Source organism: Cheilinus undulatus, linkage group 12 (assembly GCF_018320785.1).
Source record: "Cheilinus undulatus linkage group 12, ASM1832078v1, whole genome shotgun sequence".
In the NCBI taxonomy this organism is placed as follows: domain Eukaryota; kingdom Metazoa; phylum Chordata; class Actinopteri; order Labriformes; family Labridae; genus Cheilinus; species Cheilinus undulatus.
The window spans coordinates 49,553,360-49,580,263 of NC_054876.1; the positions used below are offsets into that span (position 1 = coordinate 49,553,360).

General features: G+C 40.4%; 1 protein-coding gene across 1 annotated transcript; it reads right to left on the reverse strand.

Annotated features, from left to right (window-relative positions):
- Positions 1-1,828: 1,828 nt before the first annotated feature.
- On the reverse strand, positions 1,829-21,132 carry cdx1b (caudal type homeobox 1 b). Its single transcript, XM_041801541.1, has 3 exons — positions 20,541-21,132; positions 3,863-4,011; positions 1,829-2,661 (listed from the first exon to the last, which is right to left on the reverse strand). Exons 1-3 carry the CDS (start codon positions 21,034-21,036, stop codon positions 2,416-2,418), a joined length of 891 nt encoding a protein of 296 aa, XP_041657475.1. The 5' UTR covers positions 21,037-21,132; the 3' UTR covers positions 1,829-2,415.
- Positions 21,133-26,904: the final 5,772 nt, after the last annotated feature.

Consider the following 26,904-nt stretch of genomic DNA (forward strand, 5'->3'; position numbering starts at 1 on the left):
TTTACCGAGTCTTCCTCTTCGCCCTTTGGACACCACACCTCAACTGCTGCATCAGTTAGCAAATACACCAGCGTGTGTGTGTGTGTGTATGTGTGTGTCCATGGATGTGCTGCTTTCTCTCTTCATTTCTATTCTTCTATCCGCCTTTCCTGTGGTATCTTCATCTGACTCTTTATTCCAGCGTGTGCTTGATTCAGCCTGTTCTCCCTGAATAAGAGACGAAGACTAATCCTCATCTTCACTGTGAAACGCGCTTGTTTGTAGTGTTAATCGGAAAATATGTGCCAAAGGCGACGAATACCAACACAGTGATCCTCTTTAACAGGGATTTGATGATCCTTAAGGCTCTGAGAACAGTTTGATCTCTGATATCTGCGTACAGCGCAGAGAGCATGGAGTTATTCGCGTCTATCCAGCCTCACTCAGACTGATGGGAAACCGCTCACTTTAGAGATCTGGACTTTTGTCTGAGCTCAGAAACAAGAGCCACAGCTGATCTGATTATTATCTGACGTACCCAAATTAGGTTTATACAGTACTACAAAACCCACAATCCTTCAGTGTCACAGTGACAGCTCTAATTGGTGGGGTCTCGGTTACCACGGTTACCGGGAACGAAGGCTGTCGACTGTAGATGGCAACAAAACATGCCACTGCAGAATGAAGAAATAAATACGCAAACTACAAAAAAGATAAATGTAAAAAAGGTACATATAAGCTTAAACAGCTACCATTAACAACAAATATAATGAATCACAATGGATTGTGGGATATGTAGTTTTTTCCTCCTCTTAAACAAAGTCATACTTTTGCCTATTTCTCCATTTTTCAATGCAGTTTTTGCAAATCAAAATGTTTTATAGTCACGAGGACTCAGATGGTTAGCTTGGTTCATGCAGTAAAAGTGTTCCGATGTAACCTGACACATCCACCTGGTAAACCTCTCATAGACACCGTTTGGGAAAGGGCAGAGCCTTTGAAAAAAAACTCAGAGGGTGATTGGATGAACGTTCTGTCTGTCACATCTTTATGGGCCAATCAGAGCAACAAAACACGTGACGTAGCCGCTACCGAGGAGTAAACTCCATAGAGAACTGCATAACGGTAACCATGGCGACTGTAAACATGTCAGTACTCAACTTTTGTGGTTTTTGAAAAGAAAACAACTCACTGCTGTTCTTTATTCTTCTTTTAATGAAGAATTGTCGTCAAGTTCTGATAAAACTGGCGCTTTAGCAGCATCCACGCCATAATGGCACCAGCCTCTTGCTGCTGCTTGCTTATGTCACGACTCTGCCACGCCTGAAAGTACTGCCCCTTGTCGCTGATTGGTCCTGTCACTTTCTAACTGGGTCCAAACGGTTCATACGGGAGCTTTGCAAGATGGATTCACCAGTGAGAAACACAGAAACGGGAGAATCCATCTGCTATGCAAGGTTAGCTCTAATAACGATTCTGCTAAATGTCTACGGCGGTTTGACTTTGAGAACCAGAGCTGCAAAAAACGTGGGCGGGCACTACTGAACTCTACAGGAAACAGACTCAGGATGGACCAATCACGTTAGCTCTGACCGTTGTTGCTATGCTGTTCTCCAGGAGACATTTGCTTTGATCTCACTGAGAGAGTCCTAACATTCTATCAGCAGAAATAGCTGAATAAATTATCTACTTAAAAATCTGAGCCTAAAAGAAAGAAAACAAGCTCCCTAGTTTTGCGACCATAATGGCTCCATATAAAACAATGTTAAAGGCTTGTTGGGCTCTGGTTTGTTGTCAGGAGTTTTCTGGTCTAGAGTTTGTCTGAAACATAAACCAAACCACAGAGTGATTCTGCTACAGACACTGGGTTTTATTGTCCTTTATGGGATGAGAAAACATGGTACAAACAATTTTAATGATTTATCAGAAAGCCAAATATAAACCCCAGAAAACCCTTGAAAGTAGCTTTAAAGTTAAAAAACATTTTCCACACTGTCTGACAGTATGGGTTATAATCTTCATCTGCAGCTCCTCATTCAGCTCAATTACATTTACATGGAGAGACATTTCAGAGAAGTGTGTGTTTATGGCTGCATCAGTTCCATCTAATGGAAAAATCTGGACAGATTTTCTGGATCATATTAAACATCATTTAGACCTAGTTGCTGATAAAGTGGTTCAGAGGAAGTCCTGCAGGTTGCTGTTAAAAAGCAACCAAACATCCTTATCCCCAACGATCAATCATCTGATCAACAATCAGACTGATCGTGACCAGCAGCCTGATGGGAGAAGAGTCGCTGCTGGATAACTTTTACCAAAGTTTTAAACAACTTAGAGCCTCGAGTCCAGAGAAACAGGATAAAAGTTTTTAAGGTCTTTGGGGAGATTTATCTTAGTCCTCATCCCCGATATCATCGTCCAGTAAAACTTTGTTCCTCAGTACTCCTCTTTGATATTTAGAGGCAGAGAGGACGGTGAAACCAGCCCATTGCTGCCGCTGCTGCTCGTCACCATACCCACGCTGCTGCCGCCGGTTCCGTGTATCACGCCACCGCCTCCTCCCCCGCTGCCGTTGGTGCCGTTGGGAGGGTTTGGCGTGGTCGTGGAGGAGGCTGGCTGCTGGAGCTTCTTCTTGTTGATCTTGCGCTCCTTTGCCCGCCGGTTCTGGAACCAGATCTTCACCTGCAACAGAAGGACAATATGTTTTATCTATATCATACAAAAAAACGGACATTAAATGATCATGAGTTGGTCTTTTGGCAGCTCTAAAAGCCTCCACTTAAGTCTTTCCTCAAGATTCTGGAGTGATTCTGTGTGAATGTGTGTCCATTCATTCTGTAGAGCATTTATGAGGTCAGGATCTGATGTTGGACCAGAAGGCCTGGACCACAATCTCTGTTCCAGCTCATCCCAAAGGTGCTGGATGGAGTTGAGGTCAGGACTCTGACCTCATTAAACCATGTCTTTCTAGTCCTTGTCTGGTCTCTGGGCCACAGTCATGCTGAAATAGAAAAGGCCCTTCCCCAAACTGTTGCCACACAGTTGGAAGCATAGCATTGTCCAGAATGTCTTGGTCTGCTGAAGCATTAAGACTGGCCTTCACTGGAGATAGGGAGTCTAGACCAGACCTTGAAACAGACCCATACCATTATCCCTCCTCCACCAAACTTCACAGTCAGATAGGTAACGTTCTCCCAGCATCCTTCACACTCAGACCCACGCTGGCTTGCTTTACTCCACTCCATCTGACGCTTGGTACTGGACATGGTGATGTGAGGCTAGCATGCAGCTGTTGCCATGGTAACTCATTCATGAAGCTCCTGCTGCAGTTTTAGTGTTTACATTAATGCCAGTGGAAGTTCAGAACTCTTCGGCTGTGGAATCAGCAGAGACTTGGAGACTTTTACCCATGATCCTTAGCTTTGACAACATCATCTTCAATGGCAGAAGATGGAGTGTTTGATAAACTGAGGTGACATCATCTTCAAAGGCAGAGGGTGGAATGTTAGTGAAGCTGGGGGTGTTGGGATCTTTTCCCTCCATTTTTTTCGAACAGTAGACTAGAGCTGGCACCTTTTGGAAAAAGGTGTTGTTCCTAAACTCTTCCACTCTCTAATAATATCACTGACAGTTGACTGTGGAATATTCAGGGATGAAATCTCACCAACTGTCTAATTGCAAAGGCGGCATCATCACAGAACCACAGATGAACCTTCCTGGTTATAGATAGAATCTGGCGTTGAAAGGTTAGCTTGGCTCCAGGATTTAAAGTTTTCATAAAACGCTTTTGTGAAGAGCCAATGAAGAATTTTACTTCCAGAACCAGAGGCACCAAAAAAGTAGGCCCTGTTGAGCTCTCTTGTATTTGGTGTTCATGTCGTACCTGTCTCTCTGATAGGCCGAGGGCCGTGGCGAGCTCCGCCTTCCTCCTGATGGTGATGTATTTGCTGTAGTGAAACTCTTTCTCCAACTCCAGCCGCTGGTGGTCGGTGTAAACCACTCTGTACTTGTCTTTAGTCCGTGTCTTTCCATCTGTGGAGCACAAAACGGCATCCAAAGGTTTTAAAAAAGTGCATATTTGTCTTTATTAGCATTTATTAAAGAGCGTGTAACCCAGGTCACAAAATGACCAGATTAACAATTATGTTTTTTTACAAAGGAATTAAAAGGTGGAAAAGATTAAAAGAATAAACCTTGTGAATAATGTTGTGTTTAAATTATGTATTGTAAACTTTGGACAAAGATGTTTTAAATTGTAATCCATTATTTGTGAAACTTTAAATAATCAAATGCCATTATTATACAGCGGAAAATGTCAAATCTCGTGTTATCCCATTTTAAATCTCGCGTGATGCCACAGCCAATCGTAGCACACATGCAGTATTTTTAAACAGGAAGTAAGACACAGACGCAGGGGGACGCTGAGAGGACACACGCACCCAACAGTCTGCTAAAACTTTGATTAAACAAACATTACAACATCATTAGAACTACTGATGAATCAAACTCCTGTTTTAAACGCCTGAACAATTAGAAGGACCGCTTTAAAGATTATAAACAAGTGCGATTGGCCAGGTTTTTTCCCCCCCGGAGTTTGGATGGCGAGCTAAACCCAGGACAATCATCAACATTCCCCTCACCTATAATCATCATTATCATCATCTTCATCATCTTCATCATCTCCCCTCATCCAACGTGTACCTACCAGGCTAGTAGGACAAAAGAACCCCTTTTCCCCCCTTTTACCTATTTAAGTTGACTTTTGAAAAATCCCCCAAGGACTTTTAAGTATTTTTTTCCTTTTATTGATGAACTGAAAACAAACAAAGTGTTTAAACGAAATTCTAATTTACCCCATTGAAAGAAAGAGCTTAAAAAAAAAGACTCTGGTATTTTTTGTTACTGTGCATATTTAATTTGTGTGTTTACTTTTGTTTACATTTTTAATACAATAATTTTGAGTAACCTTATTTGAGTCTCCTGAGTTTGAATATTGATATCAGTTTTTTTCTTCCTCTTTTCCAGTTTAGAGTCTTCTGAGTTATTTTAGTCTTATTATTTCTTATGTTGCTCATAAGTTAAGTTACTCCAAATTAAGTTTCTAAGAGTAAACTTGTGCTACAAGCAGGACAGGCTAATCCAGTGTAATCTCTTTTCTGACATAAATGTCGTCTTTTAATCCAGGAGACAGAGACAGTCAGAAATGAATGATTCTAGAATCACTGTCCATCTGTAAAAACATGAATGGAGTGTGCAGAGTGTTTGGATTTATAGGATTTTATATTATGTGTTATAAATGCTCTCATAAACCGATGTCAGCTCTCTTAGCCTTGCTCATGTTCTCACCACGTCTCCTGTATTCAAATAGACTCCCTGCTGCAGCTCCATTTGCATGAACAGAGCTCTATCTGCCTGTATTCATTCATCCACTCCTGTGTTGCTGTTAAACCTCGACACTGTCAGAGGAGACAGCTGCTCATTTATGAGCCCTACAATGGCCTCGACCCTCTTCTGTGCATTTAAACCTTTCTGTCTCAATTACACATGTATTTTTAGATTTAATGAGGACTCACTTTTATAAAGGTGCTCTAGATTTTGGGAGATGCCTTCTGAGTTTCCCTTTGCATTTGCAAGAAAGTAAAAAAAACAGTAAATCATCTTCACTGCCTTTTTGTTGCTACATAAACCAAAACAGTCTTGTACTGTGAATTTTCACAATGAATAGAAAAATAAATACATCAGACTTTGTGTGCAAGGTTTGAGTGCTTCATGTTGTTTGCATATGCAAATGCACTAAAAAATGAAGACCTTTATTCTCTAGCAAATGTGGAAACACGTCCACACAAACGTGCAGGAAGGAGCAGGATTCAGAGCTGCTGAAGCTTTGCGCTGACTGTGGTTCTGTTGTACTAAGTCCCTTTATCGCCTCTTTAAAATGCACACGTCAATGCTAGTGTCTATGACAGAGAGCAGAGGAGAGAGACAGCCGTGTCTCCTGGTGCATGAAAGTTTATCTTTACATCACAGCCTGAGAAATGACGCTCACTTCCCCTCAGAAGAGTCATGTTTATTACAGATAGCAAAGGCCATTTTCGCTCATTTTAGCCCATCATGCTTTTTTTTTACCTATCTGTGCAACATGCTTGCACATTTCTATCATTTTTCACCCATTTCTACAACACACACATTTTTTTCATTTTCTGACATTGCCCTTATTTACCATTTTTGCCAATTTTCACTTATTGTTGCCACTTTTGCCTCATTTTGGCCACTTTTTTGCACTTTTTTGTGGTTTTAACCTATTTTTCAACTTTTTTTGGCCATCTTGCTTTTGTACTTGCCACTTTTCACACATTTCTGCATTTTTTTTGGCCACTTTTGCCCTTTTTTTTTTGGCATCATTTTGTTTTTGTTTTTGTTTGTTTTTGTTTTTGTTTTTTTGCTCTTTTTTGCTGTTTTAACCCAGCCACCCAACTCAGCTACGTTTGTAATGTTTTTGCAAACTTTTGCCTCTTTTTTTTGTCCTTATTTGCTGCTTTTTGCCTTTTGTTACTTTAGCTCTTTCCACACACAAATGTTGTCTCAGTTTCTTCTACTACATTTTCTGGTGTCCTGGCATCGGTGCACATCCTCACCTACAGTAAGTCTAACATTACTTTCCTAATCCTTTAGTTCATTGTGCCATCCACATTGTGAACATCATCAATAAATACATTTTTGTTGCTTTGCTAAGAGAGGTTATATTTTGGGTTAAAAATAAAATGTGGTTATCAAAGATTAACTGTAGATCTGACCCCGCTGACATCCATGGGCCCCAGAAATGTGTGTGTTTGTCCTCTGCAGTGATTTGAAACTCTTGAATTGTTTCTGACATTGTTGAAGTTCTTCAGTCTGAGCTGCCCTGAGTCTACCCTCAGATATTCCCATAATGACCCACAGGTGTAGATTCTGTTTAGAGGCTCAGAGAAAGGAGAGGCGCTCTCTTTACCACGCTCTGATTCAGTATTAACACTAAACACACAACACTTAAAAAAACAGTTCCTCCTTTAAATGCCGTCTCTGCTCCAAACACTCGCCGGCCAGATTAACAACTCAAACATTTGAGATTGAAGATGAACATCTGCCTGAACCCCCGAGTTTCTGCTTCATTTGGTAAAAACCAGCGAGACGCTAATGAAGGAGCGTAAATCACAGCGCTCTTCAGTCTGTCTGCCACAGGTTTGTTCTGTTCACGCTGTCTTTGAGTCGTTTTAATGTCAGAGACAGAGGACAGGGGATAGATGGGAAGGCTTTCTGGGACCCAGCCAAACTGAGGGCCCATGGAGGTCAGGAAAATCAGGGTCCACTGTAAAGTTAGCTAGATATCCATATTTCATATTTAACCTGAATAATAACCACTCTTTGCATAATAACAAATATCTTTTTTTAATTATGTGTGCCATGGTATACAGTCATCTTAAAAATATAAATCCCTCTTTTAAAAACAGAATTAAAATCGTTTTAAAAATGTCCAAAAAAGGCGATAGAAAAGGTGGATAAATGGGATTTTGGAAGTAGCAGAAATGGGTTAGAAGTGGCATAAATTTGATAACAGTGGCAAAAAGAGCCAAAAATAGTTTGAAGTGGCAAAAACAGGCACAAAAAGTGGAAAAAGGGGATTCAAAAGTGGCGGAATTAGGTTTAAAGTGGCAAAAATTGGTGAAATGGGATTTAAAAGTGGGAAAACATGCTTTAAACTGGAAAAAAAAAAGGTCAACTGGGGCAGATAAAGAGGCAGAAATTGGTAGATGGCTTTAACTGGTCTAAATGGGCACATCAAACAGTGAAACGTGGTTGAAATGGGCAAAAATGGGCATAAAATGCGATAAAAAAGGGGTTGATAGTGGCAACAATGGTTTAACAGAGGCAACAGTATACAGAAAGGAATTGGTTTAGATGTGGCAAACAGGCAGTAAAAAGTGATGTAAAGGGTTATTAACTGATAAAAATTGATTTAGAGTGGCAAAAATGTGTTAAAATTGTCAAAAATTGTTGGTAAAAAGGAATGAAAATGGATTCAAATTTGGCAACAATGGAGTGAAGTGGCAAAAATGGGTCCAAAGTGTGCAAAATTGATGAAAAATGGCAAATAATGGTAACGAAACTGGGTGAGAAACAACCTCCAATGGGGTCCCGACCCCCAGGTTGAGAACCACTGCTCTATATGAGGTGGCATCCTAAGGTGACAGTCAAAGAACAAAAACCTTGCCTGGAAAATTCCCCTAAAATGTGGGACAGGAACATAAAGAGGCTGTGAAAATATCCAACTCACTAACATTTCTATCAGTAAACTGGCAGAGGTTCTAGAAGAGTCTGCAGAACCTGGATCCTCCTGTTAGAAGGACTACAGCAGAACCTGGATCCTCCTGTTAGAAGGACTACAGCAGAACCTGGATCCTCCTGTTAGAAGGACTACAACAGAACCTGGATCCTCCTGTTAGAAGGACTACAGCAGAACCTGGATCCTCCTGTTAGAAGGACTACAACAGAACCTGGATCCTCCTGTTAGAAGGACTACAGCAGAACCTGGATCCTCCTGTTAGAAGGACTACAACAGAACCTGGATCCTCCTGTTAGAAGGACTACAGCAGAACCTGGATCCTCCTGTTAGAAGGACTACAACAGAACCTGGATCCTCCTGTTAAGAGGACTACAGCAGAACCTGGATCCTCCTGTTAGAAGGACTACAGCAGAACCTGGATCCTCCTGTTAGAAGGACTACAGCAGAACCTGGATCCTCCTGTTAGAAGGACTACAACAGAACCTGGATCCTCCTGTTAGAAGGACTACAGCAGAACCTGGATCCTCCTGTTAGAAGGACTACAACAGAACCTGGATCCTCCTGTTAGAAGGACTACAGCAGAACCTGGATCCTCCTGTTAGAAGGACTACAACAGAACCTGGATCCTCCTGTTAGAAGGACTACAGCAGAACCTGGATCCTCCTGTTAGAAGGACTACAACAGAACCTGGATCCTCCTGTTAAGAGGTACAGCAGAACCTGGATCCTCCTGTTAGAAGGACTACAACAGAACCTGGATCCTCCTGTTAAGAGGACTACAGCAGAACCTGGATCCTCCTGTTAGAAGGACTACAGCAGAACCTGGATCCTCCTGTTAGAAGGACTACAGCAGAACCTGGATCCTCCTGTTAGAAGGACTACAACAGAACCTGGATCCTCCTGTTAAGAGGACTACAGCAGAACCTGGATCCTCCTGTTAGAAGGACTACAGCAGAACCTGGATCCTCCTGTTAGAAGGACTACAGCAGAACCTGGATCCTCCTATTAGAAGGACTACAACAGAACCTGGATCCTCCTGTTAGAAGGACTACAGCAGCACCTGGATCCTCCTGTTAGAAGGACTACAACAGAACCTGGATCCTCCTGTTAGAAGGACTACAACAGAACCTGGATCCTCCTGTTAGAAGGACTACAGCAGAACCTGGATCCTCCTGTTAGAAGGACTACTGCAGAACCTGGATCCTCCTGTTAGAAGGACTACAACAGAACCTGGATCCTCCTGTTAGAAGGACTACAACAGAACCTGGATCCTCCTGTTAGAAGGACTACAGCAGAACCTGGATCCTCCTGTTAGAAGGACTACAGCAGAACCTGGATCCTCCTGTTAGAAGGACTACAGCAGAACCTGGATCCTCCTGTTAGAAGGACTACAGCAGAACCTGGATCCTCCAATAAGTCAGTCAAGACAAAAACGTCATCAGTGAAAAACAGATTTTATAATTCTTTATTTCTGAATTTTTTATCAATACTAATTTATGAATCAGTATGAACCACGATCAGGTCTGCCAAATATTTAACCCTCAGACGGGGGGAAATAAATAATTACTCTGAGGATGTTTGTGGCCACAAATGGCCAGCAAACATAAATAACAGTAAAAAATAATATACATTCATGTTTTAACTTCTTTGGTATTCACTTGAATCCAGATCAGACCTGATAAAAAAATATCACATTAGAGCCTGACAGATTTATCGGCGGGCCGATTAATCGGCCGATTATAGCGTTTCACAGATTAATCAACATCGGCCAAAATGTAGCCGATATATTAACGTTTTTGCTCCGTGGCGATTGTCTCCTGTCGCTGTGTTGTGTCTCCACGCTGAACTCAGCCCCAGTGCCTGGCCCCTCCCCCTCAGATGCGGAGTGCAGCAGCTCTCCCTCACTCAGTGTTGCCAACTTAGCGACTTTGTCGCTATATTTAGCGAGTTTTCAGACCCTCTGGCGACTCTTTTTCAAAAGAGCAACTAGCGACAAATCTAGCGACTTTTTCTGGTGTTACTGGAGAGTTTTGGAGACTTTGATGTGAAAGCACGCATCGTTGTTGTCCTTCTGACTGAGCAGTGCTGCTGCCGTGGGCCTCTCTCCATCCCTAAGCACCCACAGGCAGCCTCGTCCTCGCGCAGTTCGACTGCAGCAGAGTAGAGGACTTATGCTAGTTTCAGACTGGGATCGTGTTTTGCTGCTTGCGTGTGCCGCGCGTGTCAGCTCCGGTTCCTGCCGGTGCGGCTTTCGCACAGGGTGCGAGTTTTCTGCATGTCAGCCGCATCTCCCTGCTCTCAAAGCCCTGTCCTTCTTCATCAGCTTTCCCTCAGTAAACACCGCTAAAAGCTACCTGATTTAGTGTACAGAGGAAGTGTGTAGGGAACTTTTCAAAATAAAAGCATTCTGTACAAGTGAACAGAGTTTCTCTATAGAAATGCTAAACCGGGCTTTTACTTTGAAAACCACAAACCAGGAAAGCTTTCATATGGTGTTTATCTTTCCTGTGACATATTCTACCAGCATGGAGACAGAAAGTTTCACTAATAGTAGATCTTTAGAGCACAGCTTATCAAACAGGCACATTTAAGCTGGTGGCCTTCCTCAGGGTTATCAAGAAACACACTGTAAACATATTCTATGTGCATATTTGCCACAACCATGTAAATACGGCTCTCCATTTATCATTTTCCTGTCTAATATTGTCCACAGCCACAGTATAAGACTATTATACAGCGTTTTAATGTCGTCTAGGTTGCATCTTTGTGAAATAAAGATAAATGCAACTGGTTATTCACATGTACAGTATATATCCTGTGTATATCAATGTTCTTATTTCATACATCAGCCAAAATATCGGTTATCGGCCGATATATTAGATATCGGCCGATATATCGGTTATCCGCGTTTTTTAGACCCCAATATTGGGATCGCGATCGGCCCCAAAAATCCCACATCAGTCGGGCTCTATATCATATTGATTAATTTGGGGAATTTAACCATTAGAAAAAAATAGAAATGTCTCTATTCTACATGTATTTCCATGAATATTTAAATAATGAACAACATCTTTGATTTTTATTCATTTCTTATAACACCATTGTACAATGTATTTATGATGTTATGATTGTTATATGTGATAGCGTCGGTAACTAGGGAGAAAAGGATACAATGCCAGTTTGACTACAAGTCTGTTTTTCTTGTTGTTGGGGTTTTTTTGTTTGTTTGTTTGTTTGTTTGTTTTTTGTTTTTGTTTTTTGTGAAGGAGAAGATCAAAAAAATTATTTGCTAAAAAATGATTTGATTTCAAATGTTTCACCCCAATTCAAGACCACCTGGTTGAAGCCCAGGTCCGCCAACTCACACCGGAAGTCAGACTATCGCCGCCACACTTCATCTTCTAATACCGGAAGTCTCTTGAACTGGACGTCTTCTTCGGTGTTTTCTCGGTGTGTCACCGCCGTTTAAATAGAGGATAGTCCGTCACATAAAAGTAAGCAGACGAAAAATACGTGAGTTTTCAGACTAACCAGCACAGCGATTACATAACGTTAACTTTAATGAATCTATTTATGGTCCAAATTCACGAATCAGCGAGCACAGACAGAATATGCAACAGGATATTGTCTGGCTGGCCGGACGTCGACGTCGCCGCCATGTTGCCAGAGGCAAGTCCGCTAATGCAACACGAGTAGACAAGGAATACGCTCAGACTACGACATTGAATTGATTTTAATGAATCATTTATTATCAATGATCGGTATTAAAATAAGAAATGATAGCGAAATCTAAAAATTAAACATATAAAAGCAGAATCGATTTTTTTTTTGTATATTCTCAGTTGAATGAAAAGATGTACTCCATGATTTAAAATAAAATAATTTTAAACGCAATATAGTTTCATATATGTATATATTTTTTTAAATAAATATATAAATTATGATATATATAATCCAATACAGATATGTTATTGTTTTGTATATATGCTTTATATATATATATATTATATATATATGGATCATGGAGTATAAATGATTCATTAAAATCAATATAATCTGATACTTAAGCTTTTTATTCAGAAAACATGCACATCGTCTACTTGTATTTCCTTATGTGGCAGACCTGCCTCTTTTAATGTGGCGGCGACACACGGAGAAAACTTTTTTTTCTTCATACATACAGACATTATTTACATGATTTACCCGTTAATATACACATTAATACACTATATACATCATATATAAATATAGAACATTCATATAGGAATAAAACAGAAAATTTAAGTGACGTCTGTTATTAGAAGATGAGATATGGCGGCGCTCATTTTACTTCCGGTATGAAGTGGAGGCCCTCCCTCTCCCCCAGTACGCCATTTGTGGACAAAAATATCCATACTTTAAAAACTGCTATAAAAATCATACTGATTAGTAATCTTCACTTTTTTTCCAGCTAATTTTTTCAATCAACTTACTTCCTCCACCAGAACTACCAACTATTCCATTATTCTCAGGGTTTTAACCCTTTAAATGCCTGGTTGAAGACATGGGGCCACTCTGTAAGGAAATCACAGAATGAGGGAACACCAGCCCCCTGACATCTTTAAGAAGAAAAAAACTTTTTGAAATAAAACCAAAAAACAAATAAATTCAAGTGACCTCCTGTAGTCAAAATGACATTTAAACAAATCCATCAACACTGATAAAAAGAATTAATCAAAAATATTTCGTAAATATTTTTCTACATGTGTTTTTTTTACAGTGAAGATTTTTGTCCTGGATGTTTATTAGCAGACAGATGAGGAGAAGAACCATTCCTCTAAATAACTGTCCATTTTACCTACGGCCTCAGATGACTGTTCCTCTTATTATTGTTATAATAACAGTAATGATAATGATGACAACAACAATGATAATAATATTATCATTATTATGATTGGCATTATTATTATTAGCATAATTAGCATTATTATCATTATTTTATATAATATTATTATTATCGTTATTTTTATTATTATTATTGTTGTTGTTGTTATTCATATTACTATTAGTAGTATCATTATCATTATTATTCATAATATTATTAATGTCCGGTCTATCCCGGGCCCTGGTACCCCCCTCCTCTGTCTTCACCTGGCGGTCTGGGTCCAGGTGAGCTCCGGTGTCTCGTGGACCCCCTTCACACTTCAAAGTGGCTCTTTCTTGTTAAACTCGTGTTTTCTCCGCCCAGAAACAAGCGGAGCACAAAGACGAGCCCGGAGAGGAGCGGGGGCCGCCGGAGTCACATCCAGCGGGGCCACATTTACATCACAACGGCTTCAAGGAGCCTGCAGGCCGGCTTCACACCTCTGATCCTCCCCGAGACAGGCGAGACGCGTGGGAACATTTCACCTCTTATGAAAGCTGTTGTTCCTGAGACTGCAGGAGTGGAGCTCAGAGAAACTGTTTCTGCTCCAGAATAACCAGGAGTCTCTGGAAGTGACGCAAACAGCGTCAAAATACCGCTAAAGTTTAAAACAGCGCCACAGCAGTCACGTGTTCTCTTCATTACTCTGTTATTAGAAGATGGTCAACGCTAGAGAGCAGATCTGCCCCAGAAACAACCAATCACCTCAGAGCTCCTCTCTGCTCAGGAAACATGAAATGAAGAACTTCAGCAGCTCATTCAGGATGTTCAAACAACAAAGACACGATTTACAGGCGTTAGCCACAATGGCTAGGTAGTTTTACTGATGCTGAGCTAGGTAGGGATGACACATAAAACTGATTTTCCTTCATGTTCTCTGCAAAAATAAGCAGAAAAAAAATAACTCATCAATCAGGTTTACTTAAAGACATCATTAAAACAGAAATACAGACGGACCCTAACCCTTCCCCCAGAACAGAGAGGACAGTCTGCTTTAGCAACAACAAAACTAAACTCTCCAGAATAAAGTCTAAACCCTCCAGAATAAAGTCGAAACCCTCCAGTATAAAGTCGAAACCCTCCAGAATAAAGTCTAAACCCTCCAGAATAAAGTCGAAACCCTCCAGAATAAAGTCGAAACCCTCCAGAATAAAGTCTAAACCTTCCAGGATAAAGTCGAAACCCTCCAGAATAAAGTCTAAAGTCAAAACCCTGCAGAATAAAGTCTAAACCCTCCAGAATAAAGTCGAAAACCCTCCAGAATAAAGTTTAAACTCTCCAGAATAAAGTCGAAACCCTCCAGAATAAAATCTAAACCCTCCAGAATAAAGTCGAAACCCTCCAGAATAAAGTCTAAACTCTCCAGAATAAAGTCTAAACCCTCCAGAATAAAATCTAAACCCTCCAGAATAAAGTCTAAACCCTCCAGAATAAAGTCTAAACTCTCCAGACTAAAGTCTAAACCCTCCAGAATAAAGTCTAAACTCTCCAGAATAAAGTCTAAACCCTCCAGAATAAAGTCCAAACTCTCCAGAATAAAGTCTAAACCCTCCAGAATAAAGTCGAAACCCTCCAGAATAAAGTCTAAAGTCGAAACCCTCCAGAATAAAGTCGAAACTCTCCAGAATAAAGTCTAAACCCTCCAGAATAAAGTCGAAACCCTCCAGTATAAAGTCGAAACCCTCCAGAATAAAGTCTAAACCCTCCAGAATAAAGTCGAAACCCTCCAGAATAAAGTCAAAACCCTCCAGAATAAAGTCTAAACCTTCCAGGATAAAGTCGAAACCCTCCAGAATAAAGTCTAAAGTCGAAACCCTGCAGAATAAAGTCTAAACCCTCCAGAATAAAGTCGAAAACCCTCCAGAATAAAGTTTAAACTCTCCAGAATAAAGTCGAAACCCTCCAGAATAAAATCTAAACCCTCCAGAATAAAGTCGAAACCCTCCAGAATAAAGTCTAAACTCTCCAGAATAAAGTCTAAACCCTCCAGAATAAAATCTAAACCCTCCAGAATAAAGTCTAAACCCTCCAGAATAAAGTCTAAACTCTCCAGAATAAAGTCTAAACCCTCCAGAATAAAGTCTAAACTCTCCAGAATAAAGTCTAAACCCCCCAGAATAAAATCTAAACTCTCCAGAATAAAGTCTAAACTCTCCAGAATAAAGTCTAAACCCTCCAGAATAAAATCTAAACCCTCCAGAATAAAGTCTAAACCCTCCAGAATAAAGTCTAAACCCTCCAGAATAAAGTCTAAACCCTCCAGAATAAAGTCTAAACTCTCCAGAATAAAGTCTAAACCCTCCAGAATAAAGTCGAAACTCTCCAGAATAAAGTCGAAACCCTCCAGAATAAAGTCTAAACCCTCCAGAATAAAGTCTAAAGTCGAAACCCTCCAGAATAAAGTCTAAAGTCGAAACCCTGCAGAATAAAGTCGAAACCCTCCAGAATAAAGTCGAAACTCTCCAGAATAAAGTCTAAACTCTCCAGAATAAAGTCTAAACCCTCCAGAATAAAGTCGAAACCCTCCAGAATAAAGTCGAAACCCTCCAGAATAAAGTCGAAACCCTCCAGAATAAAGTCGAAACCCTCCAGAATGAAGTCTAAACCTCACCAGGATAAAGTCTAACCTCTCCAGAATAAAGTCTAACCTCTCCAGAATAAAGTCTAACCTCTCCAGAATAAAGTCGAAACCCTGCAGAATAAAGTCGAAACCCTCCAGAATAAAGTTGAAACCCTCCAGAATAAAGTCTAAAGACGAAATTCTGCAGAATAAAGTCGAAACCCTCCAGAATAAAGTCGAAACCCTCCAGAATAAAGTCTAACCTCTCCAGAATAAAGTCGAAACCCTCCAGAATAAAGTCTAAACCCTCCAGAATAAAGTCGAAACCCTCCAGAATAAAGTCTAAACTCTCCAGAATAAAGTCTAAACCCTCCAGAATAAAATCTAAACCCTCCAGAATAAAGTCTAAACCCTCCAGAATAAAATCTAAACCCTCCAGAATAAAGTCGAAACCCTCCAGAATAAAGTCGAAACTCTCCAGAATAAAGTCTAAACCCTCCAGAATAAAATCTAAACCCTCCAGAATAAAGTCTAAACCCTCCAGAATAAAGTCTAAACTCTCCAGAATAAAGTCTAAACCCTCCAGAATAAAGTCGAAACTCTCCAGAATAAAGTCTAAACCCTCCAGAATAAAGTCGAAACCCTCCAGAATAAAGTCTAAAGTCGAAACCCTCCAGAATAAAGTCTAAATTCAAAACCCTGCAGAATAAAGTCGAAACCCTCCAGAATAAAGTCGAAAACCCTCCAGAATAAAGTCTAAACTCTCCAGAATAAAATCTAAACCCTCCAGAATAAAATCTAAACCCTCCAGAATAAAGTCTAAACCCTCCAGAATAAAGTCTAAACTCTCCAGAATAAAGTCTAAACCCTCCAGAATAAAGTCTAAACTCTCCAGAATAAAGTCTAAACTCTCCAGAATAAAGTCTAAACCCTCCAGAATAAAGTCTAAAGTCGAAACCCTCCAGAATAAAGTCTAAAGTGGAAACCCTGCAGAATAAAGTCGAAACCCTCCAGAATAAAGTCGAAAACCCTCCAGAATAAAGTCGAAACCCTCCAGAATAAAGTCTAAACCCTCCAGAATAAAATCTAAACCCTCCAGAATAAAGTCTAAACCCTCCAGAATAAAGTCTAAACTCTCCAGAATAAAGTCTAAACCCTCCAGAATAAAGTCTAAACTCTCCAGAATAAAGTCTTAACCCTCCAGAATAAAGTCTAAACTCTCCAGAATAAAGTCTAAACCCTCCAGAATAAAGTCTAAACCCTCCAGAATAAAGTCTAAAGTCGAAACCCTCCAGAATAAAGTCTAAAGTCGAAACCCTGCAGAATAAAGTCGAAACCCTCCAGAATAAGGTCGAAAACCCTCCAGAATAAAGTCAAAACCCTCCAGAATAAAGTCGAACTCCTCCAGAATGAAGTCGAAACCCTCCAGAATAAAGTCTAACCTCTCCAGAATAAAGTCTAAAGACGAAACCCTGCAGAATAAAGTTGAAACCCTCCAGAATAAAGTCAAAACCCTCCAGAATAAAGTCGAAACCCTCCAGAATAAAGTCGAAACCCTGCAGAATAAAGTCGAAACCCTCCAGAATAAAGTCTAAAGTCGAAACCCTGCAGAATTAAGTCGAAACCCTCCAGAATAAAGTCTAAACCCTCCAGAATAAAGTCGAAACCCTCCAGAATAAAGTCGAAAACCTTCCAGAATAAAGTCTAAAGACGAAATTCTGCAGAATAAAGTCGAAACCCTCCAGAATAAAGTCGAAACCCCTCCAGAATAAAGTCGAAACCCTCCAGAATAAAGTCGAAACCCCTCCAGAATAAAGTTGAAACCCCTCCAGAATAAAGTCGAAACCCCTCCAGAATAAAGTCGAAACCCTCCAGAATAAAGTTGAAACCCTCCAGAATAAAGTCTAAAGACGAAATTCTGCAGAATAAAGTCGAAACCCTCCAGAATAAAGTCGAAACCCTCCAGAATAAAGTCAAAACCCTCCAGAATAAAGTCGAAACCCCTCCAGAATAAAGTCTAAACCTTTACAGAATAAAGTCGAAACCCTCCAGAATAAAGTCGAAACCCTCCAGAATAAAGTCGAAACCCTCCAGAAAAAAGCCTGAATTATGGGAATAAAGTTTTATTTTGACAAAAATTAAAGATGAATATTAATACAACTGAATGTTGCAAAGCGAAAAAAGTTTTTACAGATGAAAGCACGTTTAGTAGAATAAATTCACAGATTGAGGATAATAATGTCGTAAAACAGAATATTAAGTCATCCGTCCTTTTACGAGGTTTTAGTGATAACTTTAGAGAAATAAATCCTGGTTTGATGATAAATGAAGCGTTAGGCGTGTCAGTGAGAACAGAAAAATACTCTTTAAAGGCCATGATTTTCACTTCCTTTAACCGTAATGGTTTTATAGTAAACGTCCACATTCTTCATGTTAGTTGAGGAGTTTTTTTCTGTCCATCTGATTTTACCTTTCAAAATAAAACACCTAAACACAGACTTACGGCTTCATTCTCATGAAGTTCTGACTAAAATCTCAGAAATGTAAGGCTTTAATCTCAGAATGATGTATCTCCTCCATCATCAGTGAACTTTTTTCCTCCTTATGAAGAAAGTAAAAGTCCTCCCCCTTCCTTCCAGCTCTGCTCTGAACAGACGTAGGAACATTTGATTATCACGGCGGCGGCTATCAGCTTCATATTAAAATGTGGAAACGTCCATCAGCTCTGTTTCTTCTGCTAACTGTGTTTAATATCAGAAATGATTCTGGAAAAACTCCCATAGAGGTCACATGATCAGGACTTTAACTACAGATTTATTGGTTTGGTAAACAAGCGGCCCGGGGGCCACATACGGGCCCCAGAGCTCGCTCAGTGTGGTCGATTCCAGAAAAAGTAAAATGAGAAGAGCAAGACCAACATTTGAAATGAAGATGAAAAAATGTTTTTATTAAAGAGGCCTGTTTGGTTACTGTTGTATTTGATTTCTTTGCAGGAACGTACAAACATAAAAATGTTTCTGTAAAATGTTTTATGATGCTTTTTTAAATGCAAAAAGTAAAAAAAATGAACAAAATAAACTTTAAGAACGTTTCAGAATTATGAATATCATTGGTAGTGAGGCTGATGTTGGCTTTATTTCTGTTTAGACTGTTTAAATTTTGCTTTACTTTTGTATTTGTGCTCTCCTCAAATTTACTAACTGGGAAACCTTCGAGGCAAAAATGTACACGTACAAAAAAACTGCTATTAAATCAGCATACATCAATGTTTTTTTCCCCATAAATCTGTTAAAAAAACTTCAGACCTGCTCAAAACTACAAAAAAATAATGATTCTCAGAATTTTAACCCTTTCAGTGGCAGTTTGACTATTTGTAATATTTTTTTTTTTACAGCAAAAAAACACAAAAGTGAATTATTTTCTATATATACACAATACATAATACAGTAGAAAGATGGGGCTTCAGGGGTGATGAGAGTCTTAGATGGGTCAAAGATTAACAACAAAATTGATTTGATTGCATTAATATTTTTTAGGTAATGTCAGAAATACCCTCCTGACATCTTCAAGGCTAAAATGCCTCCATTGACTTCCATTAAAACCAGGTTTTTTAATCTCAGTCATTGCAGTATAAAATCATGCATTCTTTAATGTCAGCATTTCAATGAGAAGAAGTCTAGTGAAATTTGATATTTTTACCGTATTTCACCAGATTCAACCTTTTACTCATTGTAGGACCATGCACCACATTCTTGTATTTTTGCCTGTTATATTATGAAATATTATGAAAAAAATACAAATGCAATGAAATCAATTTTGTTGCTAATCTTTGACCCATCCAAAACTCTCATCACCCCTGAAGCCCCATCTTTCTACTGTATTATGTATTGTGTATATATGGAAAATAATTCACTTTTGTGTTTTTTTGCTGTAAAAAAAAATATATTTCAAAGATTTATGAAAAAAGTAGAAAAAAATACTGATATCTGCTGATTTAATGGCAGTTTTTTGTACGTGTGCATTTTTGCCTCGAAGGTGTCCAGATAATTCACTGAGAGAGTCTGAATGACATTTAAGAGTAAAACATGTTGGATTTCACAGATTTAACTAGAAAGAAAAGTTCCTGTAAAAATTCATGCCACAAGCTGTAAAACTGACAAAATGCTCACAAAAAAAAAAAAAAAAAAGTTGAGAAAAATGGCCAAAAATGCCCGAGGAGGGCAGAAGGGTTAAGTTGAAATTGTGAATATTAGTGTTATAAACTCTGTCAAAGCCGTGCGTTTGTCTCTAATGTTAAATCAAAAGTCATTATAATGTTCTGAGACTCCTCAGTGCAGTTTTAAACAGTTTAGCTGTTCTGCTGCCCGATGGATCCAGTTTCAACTGTAATTTTTGCAGAACCAAGATCATGAAAATGAGAGAATCAGGGGTTTAAAATGACATTTAAGGGCTTGTTGTACATTTTATTTATCATTCTTAAATGTAATAATTCTGTGGTATTTATATTTTAATTATTTCCTTTATGTATTTCATTTTAATGCTTGTTTAATTTAAATATTAAAAGTGTCTGATTTTAATAAATGCATGCCTCTAAAACCAGTGAGCAGCTTTAACCCTGTTTTAAAGGCTGACGGTGTCCATGTCTGGATTCAATATTAGTGGCTTAGTCTTCTTTTATAGTCTGAACTTCCTACAGAAATACTTACAGCTGATTAAGGCGGTAAATTAAGTCACATATGGTGATTAAATGTCTATAGTGGGTCTGTTAAAGGGTCTTACTGGGGTTGGTTGGCGGCGCAGAGCTCCGGCGCATCCAGTCGTACGGGTTCCTCCTCTGCGGGGATCCCGGAGAGAGCTGCCCGGCGGAGGAGTTGATGGAGGCGGGCAGCAGCGTAGGAGGCTGCCCGGGAAACTCCGGAGGGCTGAAGCCGAGCGTAGGGCCCACCGCTCCGGGCACCGTGGAGCCTCCCGGGGCCCCTCCGGCGGCGGCGGCCGCGGCAGCAGCGGCGTAGTGATGCGAGGACCAGTCGTCCCGGGCCGGGGGAGGAGGGGGGTAAGCCGGGCTCCAGCCGCCGCCACCGGGCCCTGCCTGCTGCCCCGCCGGGTGCAGGTCGTTGTTAAGGCCCGGGTGGTGGTGGTGGTAGCCGGGGAAGTCCGAGTACTGAGGCGGGGCTGGGACAAAGTTCTGCGGGCTGAGGCTGATCCCCGGGTGGCGGGTGACCGGGGTCTGGTACATGGTGGGGTCTTTGTCCAGCTGAAGGTAACTGACGTACATGTCTCCAGGTGAGGCCTCCAGCCTGTCTCTGCTCTCACCTGAGCTGCAGGTAAAGTGGATTCTGTGTCTGTCTGTGGGTGCTGTACCTGTCCACACCTCCACCTGTCTCTACCTGTCTATCTCTGACTCTGTCTCTCCATCAGCTGCAGGTTAAAACCGCTGCAGTCACATGGGACGTTTTATTGCTCTTATCTCCCCCCTCTTCCTCTCTCTCTCTCCCTCTCTCTCACTCCCTATAGGCAAAGGTAGGCACTGGCCGGGGGCCTCCAGGGGCCACAGATATCATGACCAGGGCTGGATGATGGATCAGAAATCATGTCTTGATATTTTTTAGCTATTGTGATACAGAAATACAAATATGGTTCCCATTCTGTAGGCTTTAGTATGATTCTAGTAGAAATGAAACAGTTATTAGCACCTGTTTGATTCCACGACAACAAGAAAGAGCTGCACGCTCAATTTTTGGTTTGTTTTTCAATTTTCATCTCCCACTCTTCCTCTCTTTTCCAAAAGTTGCCAGCTGTGGCACACTGTTGGACCAAATGAAGGGAAAAGAGCCCCAACATTCCCAGCTTCATCAGAGATCCATCCTTGCCTATGAGGATGTCATCCTCTAAAGTTTACAAAACATTCCATCCTCTGCCTTTGAGGATGATGTCTTCCTTTGAAGTTTATTAAACATTCCGTCCTTGCCTTTGAAGATGATGTCATCATTTAGAGTAAATAAAACATTCCGTCCTCTTTCTTTGAAGATGATTTTTTAGAATAAATACATGATCTCTAATGTGCGTCGCTTTGTATAAAAGTGCCTTCTAAATTACATTGTAAAATTGTAACATTTTAAATAAAACATTCCACCCTTGCCTTTGAATGTGGCATCATCCTTTAAAGATTACTAAACATCTCATCTTTGCCATTTTCATGTAGGCCAGTCTTGGCTCCCAGTCTGTCATTCCAATCTAAACAATGTGGGAAAAAATATGAAGTTTTTTTTTTTTTTTTTTTAATGAAGTTTGGAGGGAAAACTTTAAACAGGATGTTAGCTAATTGGGGTTATTTGTTCTGTTGGTAAGAACACAAAAACAAACAGCTTATAATGTTGTTTCTGGTTTTCCCTCCAATTTTTTTTGTCAGAAAATAATAAAATAAAATAAAAACTGTTTCTTTTCCTTTGTTATTTCTAGTGGAAAAAATCAGATGGTTGAATGTACTTTGATGAAACAACAGCAGATGTATTTCTGTGGCTGTTACCGTGGCCTGGTATCCCTACATGCTGTGTGCGGTGAAGCTGCTGATAAGAAAGAATGGAGGCCAATTAGCCACAAGCTAAGAGGCTAGCAGTGCCTCTTTAACGGCTTTTCTCCCTCATCTGCCAGAAACATGCTTTTAAAGGGCACACTGATAGACTAGCTAATAAACCTTGTAGGGTACTGGTTAGACTGGAATGACAACAGGGGGCCCAGCTTGGATGCAAAAGGCAAGGATGAAATGTTTCATAAGCATTGACGGCATAATTTTTATTCAGTCTATTAGAGATGTAAAGATTGGCATCATCAGAGGATGGAATGTTGGTGAAGCTGGGGATGTTGGGGACCTTGTCCCTACATTTTTGCCAAATCCAGTCCAGACTGAGGCATTCAGACCACGTCTTTATGCAGTCTGAACTATCAGAAATCAAACTGTTTTCGGTCCACATTGAGGTGCGTCTACACAGAGCATAAAGGATAATTCAGATTCAGACAACTTTATTTAGCCCAACGGGTGTTAAAGTGCCAACATCAGTTATAAATCCCTGTTAGTGAAGGGTATGAATGGGGTCAAATATAGAGCAAGTGTTCTCCACTCTGACCCTTTACCCCCCCCTTCATTTGCATGACAGTCCTCTGCTGCATTTCAAAGGCTCCATCAAAGGAGAGGAGACGGAGTTACAAATGAGGACAGAAAAAGGACTAACATGTCTAAGTCAGAGAGATGGCAGCCTCATCCTGTCACTGATTTACAGTCAGACTCCTCAGACTCTATCCTGATTCTTCAGACTCTATCCTGATTCTTCAGACTCTATCCTGATTCTTCAGACTCTATCCTGATTCTTCAGACTCTATCCTGATTCTTCAGACTCTGTCCTGATTCTTCAGGTTCTATCCTGATTCTTCAGACTCTATCCTGATTCTTCAGACTCTATCCTGATTCTTCAGACTCTATCCTGATTCTTCAGGTTCTATCCTGATTCTTCAGGTTCTATCCTGATTCTTCAGACTCTACCCTGATTCTTCAGGTTCTATCCTGATTCTTCAGGTTCTATCCTGATTCTTCAGGTTCTATCCTGATTCTTCAGGTTCTATCCTGATTCTTCAGACTCTATCCTGATTCTTCAGACTCTATCCTGATTCTTCAGACTCTGTCCTGATTCTTCAGACTCTACCCTGATTCTTCAGGTTCTATCCTGATTCTTCAGACTCTATCCTGATTCTTCAGGTTCTATCCTGATTCTTCAGACTCTATCCTGATTCTTCAGACTCTGTCCTGATTCTTCAGGTTCTATCCTGATTCTTCAGACTCTATCCTGATTCTTCAGACTCTATCCTGATTCTTCAGACTCTATCCTGATTCTTCAGACTCTATCCTGATTCTTCAGGTTCTCTAGAAAAAGAAAACTGTTTATGTCATTGTTTCATCATTTAGGATTCTGTTTGACTAATAATAATAATAATAATAATAATAATAATAATAATAATGACAATAATAATAATAACAATATGAACAAGAATCAAAAAAGCAATAAAAAATAACAATAATAATAATATGATAATAATAATAATAAGAACAATGAAAATAATTATGATAATAATAATAACAATAATAATAATTATTGTTATTATTATTTTGATGATGATGATGATGATGATTATTATTATTTTTTTATTATTATTATTATTGTAAGGCTCACTGTTTGTGTGTTTTGCTGTCTCTATTGTGCACAGTTCACCCTCTCTCTTTTTCATAATCTGTTTGAGCTTTCTGTTTTTATAAAAGTTTACATCAACATTCCCTATAAACACTGTGATGGGATGGCTGCTTTATACTGTATCTGTCTCCAACAAACACACTTTACTTTTTGAATTAATAAACTGATAAACAGAGAAATAAATTAATCAATTAATTAATTAATTAATTAACAAAGAAATAAATAAATGCATAAATAATTACATAAATAAATACATGAATAAATAAATAAATGGATCTGTGATCCACCACCAGCAGCCAGGCCCACACCTAGGAGGTCTGAGATAGACCACATCCTGGCTCTACGGGTCCTCGCTCAGTGTTTTCAGGAATTGAACAGACGGCTGCTGCAGCTTTCGCTGACTTCTGGACGGTGGTTGACTCTGTGAGTAGAGATGACCTCTGGAGGATTCTGGAGCTTTGAGGGAAGCCAGCTGATGTCTGCCCCAGATCCTGGTCCTGAGAGTGCTGTGAGGTGAGGTGGCTCCACCTCTGACTTCTGTGACTCTGGGGTGAGGCAGGGCTGTCTTAGCCCCTACACTCCTCAGTACCTGTATGGACTGGATAATGGGGTGGTAACAGGGGCCCAGATCTGTGGAGGGTCATTTGGTGGTGTTCAGATCGATGCTGGGACCCCTGAGACTGTAGACGTCTTCTCTCTTGTCCTGCTGAGTGAGGGTGAGACATAGAGACTCTCTGGCTCCTGGACCAAAACAAAGATCCGGGTATTTTGGGGACACTGCCATAGAATCTGTCTGTGGCTGGTGAGAGTGTGGAAGATGTGGAGCAGATCTCAGCGTAATCCATCAATCGCTGACTGTGGAGGCTGAGATCAACCGTAGACTTGGACTCTCTCATGGGACGTTGGGTTCACTGGTTTTCACTGGTTTGGTGTTCCCGGTATCCGAGCATCAGTCAGTCTTTGGTCCTCCTGGTCTTACTTTGCTGAAGTCTGGACCCTGACTGGTGGCCGGAGCCACTGGATGGACTCTGGCCTACTATTTATGATTTTTGAGGAATAATCCAGAGCTGTAGCCCCCTAAAGCACCCCTCCCCCCACCCATGGTCCAGGCTGTTATTGAGGCTGAATTTCTGTAGCTACCGTTGATGTATTTGCTCCAGTTCTTTGATGGATGTCATCTTTAGACCAAGGATTAAACGAGATCATCTTTAGAAACCAGGAAGAAACTCCACTAGAACTAGAAACATCTGCAGAAAGTATGGGAAGAAATGAAACACACTTTTATTAGTTTTTAACTTCTCTAGCATCTTTGCCATTTTTCCTTCAACAGTAATAATCCATCTAAAACTACCAACACAAACTGAGTTATTACTGAAGTCCGATGCACCCCGGCAGCTGTCAGGTGGTTAGACAGACAGAGGAAGAGTGGAGGTCACTGAGAGGTCAGCTGCAGCCTCGTCTCCTTCCTTCAGACAGTCAAAGAGGAGGCGTCTGTCTGTCAGAACAAAGAGACCTTCAGGATCTGCTAAAACCTCCATCGGGACATTTCCATACTAGAGGAGAGCAAACACCTTTACATTCACCTGACATGGCTGACAACAATTACCAACATTTAAAATGTGTCCCAGCAGCTGTCCTGTTAGTTTAAATAGAAGAGGTTAAAACACAGTAGCTGAGGGTTGAAACAGACCTTTGAAAAATTAACTTCAACATCAGAAAATCTTAAAATTAACATGAGATTGTTCTTAAGAATCATGATCTCATTGTAGGTCAAATATTTGTGATAATTATTTTCACCACAACCAGCCTGAGTTTAAATGTTTAAAAAGAATTATTTTTCAACAAAACACAAGAATCCCATAAATGACATGATATAATACACCATCTATGACATACAATATATAATATGATATACAGCAGAGGCCCTAGAGGAAAAACTCCTCCACTTTAAAAGATGGCTATGAGGCAGCAGTGCTGTGGGACTCTGCGTCTCTCTCTGACAAGGGGACGTCACTGTCACTGTCAAAGCCCCGTCCTTTTCCCCTCCCTCCTCTCAGAACCAAACTGTTCACTTTCTGTGCATTTTTTGAATTACGGGGGTGGGCGGAGTTAGCTCTGAGCCGGGGTTCACTTACACTTTAAGTCCTGGAAACGTCGTAATCCTGCACGATTCATAATATCTGATAAACAGAGAGCCCCCAGATTGGCCCTGTTCATTCTTATCAGCAGCAGCCTCACTGACACTGCTGTAGCTACATTAGCTACAGTAGCTGCTGTAGCTACTGCAGCTACTGTAGCTGCTGTAGCTACTGCAGCTACAGTAGCTGCTGTAGCTGCTGTAGCTACTGTAGCTACTGTACTTACTGTATTTACTGTAGTTACTGCAGCTACTGTAGCTGCTGTAGCTACTGCAGCTACAGTAGCTGCTGTAGCTGCTGTAGCTATTGCAGCTACTGTAGCTGCTGTAGTTACTGTAGCTACTGTAGCTACTGTACTTACTGTATTTACTGTAGTTACTGCAGCTACTGTAGCTGCTGTAGCTACTGCAGCTACAGTAGCTGCTGTAGCTGCTGTAGCTACTGCAGCTACTGTAGCTGCTGTAGCTGCTGTAGCTACTGTAGCTACTGTACTTACTGTATTTACTGTAGCTACTGCAGCTACTGTAGCTGCTGTAGCTGCTGTAGCTACTGTAGCTACTGTACTTACTGTATTTACTGTAGCTACTGCAGCTACTGTAGCTGCTGTAGCTGCTGTAGCTACTGTAGCTACTGTACTTACTGTATTTACTGTAGTTACTGCAGCTACTGTAGCTGCTGTAGCTACTGCAGCTACAGTAGCTGCTGTAGCTGCTGTAGCTACTGCAGCTACTGTAGCTGCTGTAGTTACTGTAGCTACTGTAGCTA